Source organism: Podarcis filfolensis (genome assembly GCF_964270895.1).
Source record: "Podarcis filfolensis genome assembly, chromosome: 3".
NCBI classification, from domain to species: Eukaryota; Metazoa; Chordata; class Lepidosauria; order Squamata; family Lacertidae; genus Podarcis; species Podarcis filfolensis.
The window spans coordinates 51,714,398-51,728,270 of record NC_139606.1 but is presented as its reverse complement, the minus strand read 5'-3'; the positions used below and the strand labels follow the sequence as shown (position 1 = coordinate 51,728,270).

The 13,873-nt window shown below is 41.3% G+C and overlaps 1 protein-coding gene across 6 annotated transcripts in view; it reads left to right on the top strand.

Moving 5' to 3' along the window:
• The window catches only part of AK9 (adenylate kinase 9), a 74,598-nt gene that overhangs the window by 45,227 nt on the left and 15,498 nt on the right, over positions 1 to 13,873 (top strand). For 5 of the 6 annotated variants that reach the window (XM_083608489.1, XM_083608486.1, XM_083608488.1 and 2 more), the window contains 9 exons: positions 1,614 to 1,815; positions 3,824 to 3,970; positions 4,677 to 4,897; positions 6,151 to 6,347; positions 8,679 to 8,848; positions 9,826 to 9,924; positions 10,012 to 10,114; positions 10,660 to 10,774; positions 11,633 to 12,233. In XM_083608489.1, the coding sequence (XP_083464615.1) occupies positions 1,614 to 1,815; positions 3,824 to 3,970; positions 4,677 to 4,897; positions 6,151 to 6,347; positions 8,679 to 8,848; positions 9,826 to 9,924; positions 10,012 to 10,114; positions 10,660 to 10,774; positions 11,633 to 11,835 (1,457 nt within the window). In that variant the 3' untranslated portion in view covers positions 11,836 to 12,233. Of the gene's footprint in view, positions 1 to 1,613; positions 1,816 to 3,823; positions 3,971 to 4,676; positions 4,898 to 6,150; positions 6,348 to 8,678; positions 8,849 to 9,825; positions 9,925 to 10,011; positions 10,115 to 10,659; positions 10,775 to 11,632; positions 12,234 to 13,873 lie in introns of those variants that run through there. The other variant, XM_083608490.1, reaches the window with a different exon arrangement.

Sequence of the window (13,873 nt, the reverse complement as noted above, 5' to 3'; positions counted from 1 at the left end):
GGGCATAGCCCATAACTGGCTGTGCTCTTTTATCTCTGGTCAGGGACAGAGGGTGGCACTAGGGAGGGAAATGTCGTCGCGCCACTCCTTGGTGTGTGGAGTGCCGCAGGGCGCAATTCTCTCCCCTATGCTTTTTAACATCTTTATGCGCCCCCTTGCCCAGATTATCCGGAGCTTTGGGCTAGGCTGTCACCAATATGCTGATGACACTCAGCTCTATCTGCTGATGGATGGCCACACCGACTCGGCCCCGAACACACTGACCAGATGCTTGGAAGCTGTGGCTGGATGGTTTCGTGGGAGCCAATTGAAACTAAATCCTTCAAAGACAGAGGTCCTATGGCTAGGTCGGGATGGCATGGGGATGAGGGACCAACTCCCTTCTCTTGTGGGGGCCCAATTAGTGCCATTGCCTTCCATTAAGAGTTTGGGTGTAATCCTTGATGCCTCCCTTTCCATGGAGGCGCAAGTTACAGCAACAGCCAAGGCGACATTTTTCCACCTTCGCCGCATCAAGCAGTTGGTCCCTTACCTTTCCCGCCCCGACCTGGCCACAGTGATCCATGCGACGGTCATCTCCAGGCTTGACTACTGTAATTCGCTCTATGCGGGGCTGCCCTTGAAGCTGTCCCAGAAACTCCAGCAGGTACAGAATGCTGCAGCGAGGCTCCTCACGGTGTCTCTGCCATGGGAGCATATTCACCCAGTGCTTTTCAAGCTGCACTGGCTCCCGGTGGAGTACAGGGTCAGATTTAAGGTGCTGCTTTTGACCTTTAAAGCCCTTCACGGCCTAGGACCCTCGTACCTACGGGACCGCCTCTCCTGGTATGCCCTACGGAGAGCCTCAAGGTCCATAAATAACAACACCCTAGTGGTCCCAGGCCCTAAGGAAGTTAGATTGGCTTCAACCAGAGCCAGGGCCTTTTCAACTCTGGCTCCGGCCTGGTGGAACGCTCTGCCTCATGAGACCAGGGCCCTGCAGGATCTGATTTCTTTCCGCAGGGCCTGTAAGACAGAGTTGTTCCGCCTGGCCTTTGGCTTGGAGCCAATTTGATTCCCTCCCTCCCTCTCTTTCTTTTTTCTTTTCCTTCTCCTCCTGCGATGAGGCTACATTTTAATATTTTAATGTTCCATTATTTTAATGTTGTATTTTATTTTTGTTTTTAAGTTGTAATCATTCATCTTGTTTTTATTATTGCTTGTAAGCCACTCTGAGCCCGGCCTTGGCTGGGGAGGGCGGGGTATAAATAAAAAAATATTATTATTATTATTATTATTATTATTATTATCATCATCATCATCATCATCATCATCACCGTCTAGTCTAATGACACATCCACAAGATATGTTTGAAGTACATGGCTTGTTCCAAAGGAACCTGGAAACTGTAGTTTATCCCTCACAAAGCTAAAATTCCCAGCACTCTTAACAGCACTCCAGTTTCCAGGATTCTTGGGGGGAAGCCATGTACTTTAACGGTGTGGTGTCTGAGGGTCACCTATGACTGTGATTCTGTTTTATTGACGCAATCATTTTCCTTTTAAAACATAATGGTCAGTATTATGGGTCGGTGCGGTCAAAAGCTGCTCATTAACAACAAAACTGTTTTGCAGTTGCCAAAAGATTTGCAAAAGAATATGGATTGTTGCGCCTTTCCATGGGAGATGCCATCCGTATGGTGTTAAACAATCAGCCAGAGACAGAACTAGCGCTTATATTGAAGTGGCATCTGCAGAAAGGATTGACTGCACCTGATGAACTTGCTGTGAGGGCTCTAGATATTTCACTGATGGATACTGTGTGTAACACCTCAGGGTGAGAGACTTTCATTTTAGTTATTTCATAGCATTGCTTCCAGATGGGTCACATTTAGAACTACATCTGCATAACATTGCTTCCAGCAGATATGGAAGGCAATTGCCTTTGTCTGCCATGCAACTCTGCCTTGCCTAACATAAAACCAAAAAATGTAATAAATAATGCTGTACAATTTGGTCATAAAGGTTCAGATATGCATGCTGGCAGATTATAAGCATTTCTCATCAGGGTGTTTTGGTATTCTGCATTAAAGGAGGAGGATAGTAAAAATCGTACTTGAAATTGTGAAACGTAGTTTGTTTCTTAATCCTGCAAATATATCTTTTAGATATTTTTTAAAGCCCTGGTGAAACAGAGAAGGGCTCTGGCTGCAGTCCTATGCATATTTATCTGGGGATAAACCCCATTGAACATAATGGCCTTGATTGCACAACACACAAAGCCAAACCATGACTTAGCATGAACACAACAGAGTGCAGACTCCTGGAGAGATCACAGCCCCTTTGCTCCTTCTCATGTGCTCTGATGCTACACTACACTAACCCGTGACTTAGCATGTCATCCAAACGCAGACATGTGGTTTAGCTATTCCGGACATACCATGAGCCCTAAACCATAGGACAAACCTTGCCTACTACTTATGGTAAGTCTGGAGCAAGCTAAACCACGAACTCAGGTTCAGAGTACATGCTAATCAAAGCTATGGCTTAACTTCATGCAGAACAGCAGTAGAGCAACTGGGGAGGAACAAGGCGGTCACATTTGCCTCTCCTGGAACCCACACATTCATGGTAAGCCATAGTTTGGCTTAGTATGACTTGTGAACCAGGCCATTATCTTAGTCTATAAACATGTACAGTCATACCTTGGTTGACGAACTCCTTAGCAACCGAACGTTTTGCCTCCCAAACACCACAAACCCAGGAGTTTTCCAGTTTGAGAACATTCTTTTGGAAGCTGAACATCCAGCCGGGCTTCCAATTGGCTGCAGGAAGGTCCTACAGCCAATCCGAAGCCGTGCCTTGGAAGTTGAACGGACTTCCAGAACGGATTCTGTTTGGCTTCCAAAGTACACCTGTATAAGATTCCTGACTAAGGACAGGAGGAACAGATTCTGTAGTTGATATACTATAACTTAGCACAGGAGTGATGAGCTTCCAGCTTAAGGGTCAAACGTGGCCTACTAGGCCTCCCTATTTGCCCTGCAAAGCTGAGCAGCCACACCCATCTCCCTTACATCTGTCATACATAATGTGTGGATTGAGGCTTCAAAGAACAATTAGGAGCTTAAAGTGGGCTTAGGATAGTTGTTGTACTGGAGAAGGTGTGATCCCAACCACCTATCAGCTGATGGGCAGTAGGTTTGTGACTTCCTCAAGGAGGAGAAGCAATTTCCAGTCAGTAGAAACAGCTTCTCTATCCCAGCACTGATGGTTTGGTGAAGCTGCCCTGACATTAGAGGTGAAAAGGAAAAGCATGGAGAGGCTTACAAACTGTGGAGCTGGCAATGGCCCTTGCACCCGAGAAGCTTGGGAACCCCACACAAGGTGGGAAGGGACATAATGTGACTGACAGGCGGGTTGCCCCTGATAAAGTTTGCCCACGGAGCCAAAAAGGTTCCTCACTCCTAATTTAGGACTATGTACAATGTTGGAATACTATTGAGGCCTGCTAGCTCAAAAATACCTACTTTGTTTAGTTCCCTGGTGAATGATATTATGTATGTTTTGACAGCCTATTCTAGTTTTATTCAGTCCCTTCAAAATGTATTAGCCTGGTTATGTTTCTTTATAAAAAGGCTGATTCAAAGCTTTAAGAGAATTCTGGAAATCGGCACAGTGCCAACAGGAAAAATAAAGAACGAATATGCTATTTGGCTCTGTTTCTTATTCCTGATTCAGGATGTCCTGGCATGTGTATGGGCTTCATCAACAAGAGTTACTGTTACAGAAATAAATAATAAATCTGAACCCAATCTGAATTGTGGTCATTTTCCCTCCCACAGAGTCGTTATTGATGGATACCCTGTAACAAGAAAACAAGTAGACCTTCTTGAAGAAATGAAAATCATTCCAGTAAAAATCTTTGAATTGGATATTGATGTGAAGGAGGTCCTCAGAAGAGCACTGCAGGATAAACAAATCCCTAACAGGTAGCAACACCATGAAGGGTGTGAAATAATAACTCCCTCAGGTCACATTAATACAGTGGTACCTCGGGTTAAGTACTTAATTCATTCTGGAGGTCCGTTCTTAACCTGAAACTGTTCTTAACCTGAAGCACCACTTTAGCTAATGGGGCCTCCTGCTGCTGCCGCGCCGTCGGAGCACAATTTCTGTTCTCATCCTGAAGCAAAGTTCTTAACCCGAGGTACTATTTCTGGGTTAGCGGAGTCTGTAACCTGAAGCGTATGCAACCCGAGGTACCACTGTACTTCACGATTAGGCATGGTTTCTGGCTTAACATAGTTTACAGTGAAGGAGCAGCATGGTAGACAATGTCCAGTTGCTCCCACTTCACTACTCCCCTGGCAGAAACAGGAAAAACAAATTACGAAGCTGCCATTATACTTGGCTTCCCTTTACATCCAAACAATAGACTGTGGATTGTTATTTCCTAACAAGCCACAATATGTAAGCCACCAACTAACCATGGTTTAAGGCTGATTAGCAGTTGTGGCTTGTTAGGGTTTGGACATAACAGGAAGCCAAGCTTAATGGTAGCTTCCTGGTAGGTTTCTCACACATGGACCAGGGAAGTAGTGAAGTGGGAGCAGTTGGCCATTGTGCACTAACCTACTGCTCATACTAGGCTGATATTAAAGCCTAATATTAATGCACTTAAAATTCTCTTCTCAGATATCCTTATCCAATGCATGACAGCTCCCATATTCTCTCTATCAAGAATTCGTGTTACAGAGCACAAACAGAAGAAATAAGACCTTACTACGAGGAACAGCACCAAAACTGGTATGTGATTGATGGAACACACAGCAAATGGTGGATTTGGAACAAAATACTTGAGGAAACTCAAGCAATCACCAAGCAGATCCAGATCTATCTGGAAAGAATACGACAAGGTAAGCAAAGAATCCTGTTTTAAATTAATGGGGGGGGTGTTAGTGGATTTTATATGTAATTCTATTATGTTCCTTGGATTTGACTTTAACTTCAAATAAATGAAGATTAATATGAAACTTAAAAATAGAAGCTCAGAGTCTGATGAAGAAGCACATGACCTATTTGAATAATAAAGAGAACATGAACCCATTACAGATCTTTGGGCTGGTCCACACTGGGCTTTATCATGACTTTCAAGTTGTTTGAGTCCCAGATTTCTGGCCATTGTTCACATTATGTTGCTCTCAACCAGAACTCATCCCATGAATCACACCAAATCAGGTGGAAGAACCTAGCACTCCACAGGTGCAAGTTTACTCCAACCAATTTTGGGCTATTCCCTCCCTCCCTCCCACTGCAACCCCATAAGATGCAGCCCACAATGCTCAGTAGGTTCCCCCCCTCCGGCCCTCAGGAGAGGCTTTTGTTGGGAGTACGGGGGGGGGGGTTGCTGAGAGGAAAGGAAAGAGGAAGATTACTTTCAGCTCACGCAACACTGGATACAACTCTTACCAATTCAAAAGTTCTGCAGTTATTATCTGTATTTATACATTTATGGCCTGCTTCTTGCCCATCATCTTTCAAAGGGGTTACAAGTCAACCCAAATGGTAAATGGGATGGTAGTGCTGTTATCTGGTAGAGCCAGGATCCTTCCAGATTGCCCTTTCACCAATATGAGGTAGGGCCAGCTTGAAACTTGACTTCAATTATTGTTGTTGTTGTTCTTACTCATTTTTTATTCAAAGCAGCATTTTGTAAGCAGACTCCAGATTCTGTTTGGAAACTGAAGTGAAAAGCTACATATGGTCAAGGTCTAGTTATAATTTAGTATCCTCCATGTAAAGAATCCATTTAGCAAATGAATTTTTTTCAGCTGTGAATGAAATACAATACTGCTAGTAAAGCTAATTTGCACGACGCATTCTAATAAATTAGTCATGTGTAGTAAGCCTTTAGATTCCACAAACTGGTGAGCTTTCTCTGCTTCATGGAGGCTAGAATAAATTAGAAACATCTTTCTAAATTCTTGATATTCACAGAAGTTAATCTGACTGACCTGCCAACCAAGCTATATACAGTATAACATACTGATTTGCTCTGTATTGTTTGGTATAGCTTTTGCATTTTCACATATCAGTAGAATAGGTATAATCTTCCAAATATGCAGTGTCACAGGTGAAACTTCACAGCATTGTATCCAATTGTTAACAGGAATGGCAGCCAGTATTGCCGATTTGTGTATCATGCCGCAAGAGCTGCTGTCTCGGCTGGGAGAGTTTGAGCAATATTGTCCTGTCAGCCTTGCAGAAAAGGGAGAGCTCGTTGATTGTTCTGTAACGCCTTCTCTAAAGTTTGCAGCAGAATTTCGAGGACATTACTACAAGATGGCTGGACAAGAGGAACTAGATGTAAGTATCAAAAGGGTTAGAATATATATACATAATCCATTGGGAAAGCAAATGGGTGCTGGCACAAGGAATATACAAATAAAAGTTCAAAGAGCTGGTGTCCTGCAGTAGCTCAGCGTGGGCTGGAAACTCCCTACTTGCATTCTTACCTCTGCCACAAACTCACTAGAGTTTTGGGGTATCTTAAATACTAACAAATGTATTTGAGAACTAGACTCCAGTTAGCTTCAACCATTTGCAATATGGCACTCAAACTAGTTTACTGTTATGGGAAGCACTTTGAATGTTTTAATTATATAGAAGTGTTAAGAATTATTGTTTTATGGATGCTGACTCCAAGAAATGGTTAGCCATTGTTTTGTTGTGGCATTTGTCATATGGCCTTGTTTTTATAAACCCTTTATTCAAAATGACCCCAGTGAAAGGGAAATTCCATTGTTAGGTTAGAATTTTCTTTCCAAATGTTTGCATTCCTGATATATATATATGTGTGTGTGTGTGTGTGTGTGTGTGTGTGTGTGTGTGTGTGTTGAGTGAAATGATGATTTTGAGGAGGGTGGCAATACCCAAGCATTTGCCTTTATTTTGAATAAGTTCACACCCTCTATCATATCACCTGCTTGTCCTCATAGCCTCTTTTTTCACCGAAAGCTGGGTCGTGATGATGTTACCATTATTGTGTTCTCCTGGACTATTTTATCTCTCAGAATTGGATTCTGTCCCTTAAAGAAAGATTGGATTATGTGCAAAAGAAAAAGCATCCCAAAGCACCAAAATTCTGACACGCTTTTTCCACACAAAAGGTGGTAAATATATACCATCAGTCCTGGAAGTGTTCCAAGCTAAACCCCATCACAGTTATTATATGGGGCTCAGATTTGGACAGGCACTCAGCTTAGATCTATGGAAGCTGTCCAATCAAAGTTCTTAAGGCAATTTTTTTCTGTACCATCCTGTGTCCCAAATGCATCATTGCGCCAGGCTAACCTCCCCTCAGTAGAATTATGGATCTGGCGTAGGACACTTAACTACTGGCTTCGCCTAAACTCAAATCCCCCTGGTCTAATATCCCTAGTGCTGCAAGATTGTCACAAGAACCCCTGGACTAAAATTGTTTATCAAAAACTTCACTCTTGTGGTTTATCACCACAACAGCTACTCACTTTGGGTTTTAGTAAAGCAAACAGTCTAATTTGTTGGCACCTAAATGATATCAAGCATCAGAACAACTTGGCCACGATAAGGAAATTTTGCCCATAGTATGCCTATTTTCCACCTTCCCATTTTGACTCTCTGGCACCCTATCTGCATAACCTAGCAATTCTAAAATATAGACATGCTTTTACCCTCGCAAGATTGAATGTATTGCCCTTGGCTGTACTTGAGGGACGATTCCAACAGATTCCACACAAAAAACACATGTCCCTGTGGAGATGGCAGTCCCAAATCGGTGGTGCATGCCCTTCCGGCTTGCACTCTTTATAAAGACTTGAGGAATGAGATTATCACCCCTCTTTTATTGTCCATCCCAGGTCGCCCAACCACTGTCACTGTGTCCTTTCTCTTGGCAGATCAAGATGAGCAGGTGACAGCAAAGGTTGCAGGGCTTTTACCTGGGGCAATCAGAATAAGGTTCACGATTTGACTGTTGATTCAGGACCCTAAAGTGTCTTTTATATAATTGACTTTTCATTTCTGTTCTTTGTATTTTGCATTGTTGTTTTGTTGCTGTGGCTGATGGCTGACACAAATAAAGATCCATTCATTCAAGATTGGATTATGTCTTTATTCTGAAGTGCACCTAATGCAACTGGTGTAAAATGTTATATATAACAGTGGTCCCCAACCCCCAAGAACACTGGAAAATTGCTAAGAGTCTTGGTGGACCACTTAAAAGATTTTTCTGCCTTTTGTATGACTTATAATGTATTCTCCTATATGTTGTATGTTTTTAAATTGTATTTTTCTTGCTGATCTTATTTCTTATATATTTTATTGTATTACAACTTGAATTCCACATAATATAAAATACAATAGATAATAAAACACAACATAAGAAATAAAAGCAGCTACAAATATACAATAAAATATATTTAATTCACCATGTCTGCCTTTCACAGTGGCTATGCCAGGTGTTCTTCAGACAACTCAGACCACCTGACTGAAGCTCATGGACCACTGGTCTGTAGACTAGAATTTCAGAACTTCTGTTATATAAGAAATGAAGGGGGGGCGTACATCTGTTCCTTAATAAGTAGCCTCAAATAATTTTGACCATGAATGAATACATGAAATGTTTCTCCTCCTTCTCATACATTGCTTTCAATGCAGAAATTCCTGAAGAATCCAGAATTATATGTCCCCCCATTAGCACCTTATCCTCTCCCTCTCCCACATAAACTACCAAAGAAACTGACTGCAGCAGATGTGAAGGCTTTATTTCCTATGCAAGCTGAATTGCGAGGATTCTGTCCAGTTACTTACCTAGATGGGAAGCAAAGGTAAACACTTGCATTTCCAAGGATTTCTGTTAATATAGAATATAGAAAAATGCAATCTGTGCTAATAAGTTCTCAAACAGGCAAACTCCAGCACCTTCCACTTTGCAGAATCATTACTATTCTGCATCACCTTGTATTATTTATTGGACTTTATTGAATAAAATTTTAAAGTGGTGAAGGTGAAGTTAACATGGTGTGGGGGTGTACTTGATAACTTTACATAGGATTTAAGAATCTTTGCATTATTTGGGTGTATCCAAAGGTGCTTTTCTGCATTCTGTAAATACCTTCCATTCACAAAAGGACTGTTTTGCACCTCAAAAAACTATGCAACTGTTACCCTTCATGGATTAAAAATTTAGATCAGCCACATGAATCCACAATCAGTAATGGACTGGATGAGGACATACAAATGTAATCCACTTGACAGAAATGTTCCTGGTTAGAAGTCCTGATCCAAGGATATTGATGTAACATGCTTTGGATGAGGTTGTACACTTTTCAAACAATCCAGTCCATAGTTTGGAGATGCTCCTCCAGGTGGCAGGTGTGGCCAGAAGCACTTCATAGGCAAGTGTATCAACTGTGACTTTTGGAGAAAGCAGACCTGGCCATGGTCATGCATGCTTCAGGTTGCAATTCTATACCCATTTATTTGCAATCTCCACTGAACTGAGTGAGATTTACTTCAGAGTAGGCATGTATAGGATTGCAGTATTATACAAAGACCGGTTCTTGCCACATGCAGAATCTGCTTTTGAAAACACCTGGTCCAAAATGTTTTTCTGGAGCATGCAGCTCCTCTTTTATGACAGTTTCACTGGCTGCAAATCAAATTCTGGACTCAGTATAAAATTTCAGTGTAAAGCCACAAATCACTTAAAACCAAGGTTAAAGAACAACGTTCTCCTACCAGCTGCAGCAAGTATGAGATGCAAATGTGGTGATGATATCTTCCTTTCATTTGCTGTTTTGAGGTATGAAGCACTTGTACCCGGGGACATTGAATATGCTGTACTTTATCGCAACAAGCTATATATTTTTGAAAGTGAAGAAAAGCTTCAAAAGTTTATGAGGTACTGAATACATCACATTTTTACTTTTATTTATTGCTTTGTGTTTGGTTTGGTTTTTTAAAAAACCTGCAATTTCTGTATTCTTAGATTACCAGAGAAATATTGGAACCAGACCCTTCCACATAAACTTCCCCCAATAAAGGAGCCAATATTGCTGACAGCTCTTCCCCTGACTGGATACCTGGAACAGGTTATTATTTATTGTTAATGACACTCAAATTGACTTAACTTTGTGGGCCAAGATTCAAATGGGCAGTATCTAATCTCAACGTTGCTAAATGAATTCAGTAATGTAATGAAGCCATGTCACAGCTTTAGTCTTATTTTTGCAAAGGGTTTTCTTTTATTCTGGTAAACATGACTGATACCTTCCCTCCTTTTTCTAAAGTAATGGACAGTAATGGAAATAAGGGCCCAAATGTTGCACTTCTTTTAACTCTGTAAGCTTCTGGAAGGTCATTCGGTATTCTCCAAACTGACAGATGGTGATAAAGGTATTTATCAGAGCTCCAGGGGCTGCTGAAGCTATGACTTGGATGGCTGAGTTAGGAATATGTTGAGCAACTTTCAAAGTGATACAAAACTGAAAGGCACTGTAATTGATATAGAGGAGAGAATTAAAGGCCAGATTATGAATGATAGCACCAAGCAGTAAAGATTACAAAACATAAAACCTTCTTCACGGAGTAGTGTTTGTATTGCTCAACTAACATTAGTGTTTGTGTTTGTTTGTAGGGTGTGGCCACAGCTCTAATAAAAGCAATGAATGAAGTAGGTTGTTTAAAACCAAAATTTCCTTTCATAAGTGTGAAAAAGACTGCTCTGCTGTTCATAGCCTATCATTTGAAAGGTACAGTAAAACCTGTGCTATTATAGTATGAAGTAAAATAAAATAAAAATTAGTTTATATTTTTGACATTGATCTTTTGTTAAACATACATGGTGACACAAGTCAATGCAAGCAGAGTTCTGCTCATGCAATAAGATCTCCCATTCAACCCTCCAGGAGAGATTTGGGGGGCATGGGAAGGAGTGTTGGGATAGGAGAAATCCCTTTATGCGAGTGGAAGGCTCTTCTCCTGCAAGCTGGACACATTCATGCTAGAATAGTCTATGATCAAACTAGAAGTGACAGGGTAGGGTTCTATTGTGCTAGCAGAAATCCTTGCTCTGACAGAACATTCACAAAGCACACTGCACTGGATACAACCCCATGTCTTTAGCTATGGGCCTGCCCCATTAAAGTGGGTGCTGAATCCTTCTCCTACCTGGCCCTCTTAATTCATCCCTCCAGATACTTTTCTTACACCTGACTCCAAGAAGAAGCCCAGCTGGAAGCACAGGTGTGGGGTGCAGGAAGGATATGACATCCTATACCTATGCACTGCTTTTGACTCTTTAAATTGCACATCTACCCCTTCCTCTGCATGTTAATGGTGCAGACCTACATGGATCTACCTCCATCATATGTAGTTTTGGCCACTAGATAACTAAGATAGACACTGTACCTAAAATCTGGATTTCTAGTTAGAAGCAACTGCACATCACTGTTAACAGTAATGTAGATAGGGATTCAGTCTGGAGATCTTGTAGGCACTTGATGTTGCATAAATAATTCTATAATATGTCCTTAGGTGTTGTATAATTGCACAATTAATTAAGAAGTACAAGTGATATGGCATAATTGGTATTATTTAACTTCCTACAGCATATAACCCCAGGAGCTCTGATTATATACGAAAGAAGTACAAGAGGAAGTTGGAACGCTTCATAGATCATTGTGAACTTATCCCATACCTGGGAATCAAAATGACACAGAGGTATAAAGAGCCTCAAAATCGACCTATTGACTTTGATCACAAATTACATACCTTTTTGTCTCTCAAAGATGTGGATCCAACCTCTCATTAGCCTGGAATATATTCACATTTGAATGTTAAATTCTTTTGGTTTTTCTTCTGATCGTGCCCAATAAATGATGGATCCAGCGTAACAGCCTCAGCAACATAAACAAAAGTCCTATAGTTTCATGCATTTTAATGGGACAATTTGCAATTTACTCATATATTCTGCAACTAATACTAAAATATACTTGGCTTTTAATTATTTTGCTGTCATTGAAAAATATTCAATCTAAAACTATTGTTCTCTAATGCTGTTAATGCAGATATTTAAATGTAATGTATTTTATTATAAAGTCACTGAGAGAATGCTTTTGGTCTTTAGTAATTAGTGATTTTTTATCTTTATTCTTTGTGAAGTATTAACTTCTGCCTATATTTAATTGAAATTAAACAATATTCAACTAATACCCATTGCTTGCTGCATACTGATTCTGAAGAGTTATGAGTAAATAATTTTATTTTGCCCTTCTGCATAGTATTATGAACAGGGTGGTCATTTTACTTCTGCATGTGTAAATCTTCTAAGGAACGAGAGCCACTTAGCATAGAGTAATAGTGTACACTGTCAGCAGCTGAAACAGCTGCATCCTGCTATTTCATGTGTGGGCACATCTAAGAAATGCAGTCAATTGTGTGTCAATATATGAACAGTCAATATGCAGTCAATATATGAACTGTGTTCATATATGGCAGAACAGACACACTGATATACTTTGAATAGGTTCTCAGATGAAAGAGATTGCACCTGCCTGCATCTCCCATCACACAATTCCTTCTTTATAGAAGTGGGAAATCAGATGTTTCTTAGAAGATGTGGCATCTTCTGCTGTACTTGATAAACCTGTTCTCGATGAAGTGGCAAATTGGTGTCTGAGCTGAACCATTTCCCATCAATCTCCCGTTCAGGGACTTCCCCATTAAACAGTGTTTTGGTGGTGGGTTATCACTTTTTCTGGTCTTATATAAAGGGATTTCAGTTGTGCTTGCTTCCAAGTAATGCCTTTATGCTTAGCCTCCCAGCTCAGCAACTACAAGATTCTCCTGTGACCAAAGAATCAACATCAGCCAAGACTAGGATTTAAACAAGTGGTTTTTCCTGTATACTTTCTAGCATCGAGATGTCTCGCTTGAGCTTGATGTGCAAGCAACGTTGTCTGGATAGTCACTTACTTGGTTAACCTGCTATATAGCTCTGACTCCTGCTCCTTCGCTCCCTTTGGCTGCACCCTCCATTTGGATGGTGGCGGCGGCAACGAGAGCGAGTGGGCCCCAATCCTTCCAGCCATGAACAGAGAGGTAGCTTACCCCGTCTTTCGCTTACTCGCCAGCACTGTCCCTCTGGGTGGTGTGGCAAGTCCAGGGCCGGATTTAGGTTTGATGAAGCCCTAAGCTACTGAAGGTAATGGGGCCCTTTATATGTCCAGCTGTCCTTTGTCAACAGCAAATTGTCACTGTTTTTGTGTTGAATATATATGGTAATTTATGGACCTAACAGGTATCTAAAGCCATTTGCATGTTGCCGTACAACCAGTCCATGCAAAATGTAGGCACCCAATATATAGAAATGAGCAAACCAGTGTTGTTTTAGGGAGCAGGCTAACAGGCGGGGCCCATTAAAGTGGTACCTCGGGTTAAGAACTTAATTTGTTCCGGAGGTCCGTTCTTAACCTGAAACTGTTCTTAACCTGAGGTACCACTTTAGCTAACGGGGCCTTCCGCTGCTCCTGCCGAGCGATTTCTGTTCTTATCCTGAAGCAAAGTTCTTAACCCAAGGTACTATTTCTGGGTTAGCGGTGTCTGTAACCTGAAGCGTCTGTAAACCGAGGTACCACTGTACTTACATCATAGGAGCCTACACAACAAAAAACACTGTTGCTTTATGTAGGTTTTATTTGTTTTTATCTGATATTTTGGAAATGTACATCCAGGTTTTTTTCGTTTTTTGGGGAGGTGGGCCAAGAGAGTAGGGCCCTAAGCTATAGCCTGTTTAGCTTATACGTAAATCAAGTCCGATCTGTACCCGAGAGACGAACAAACGTGGAGGC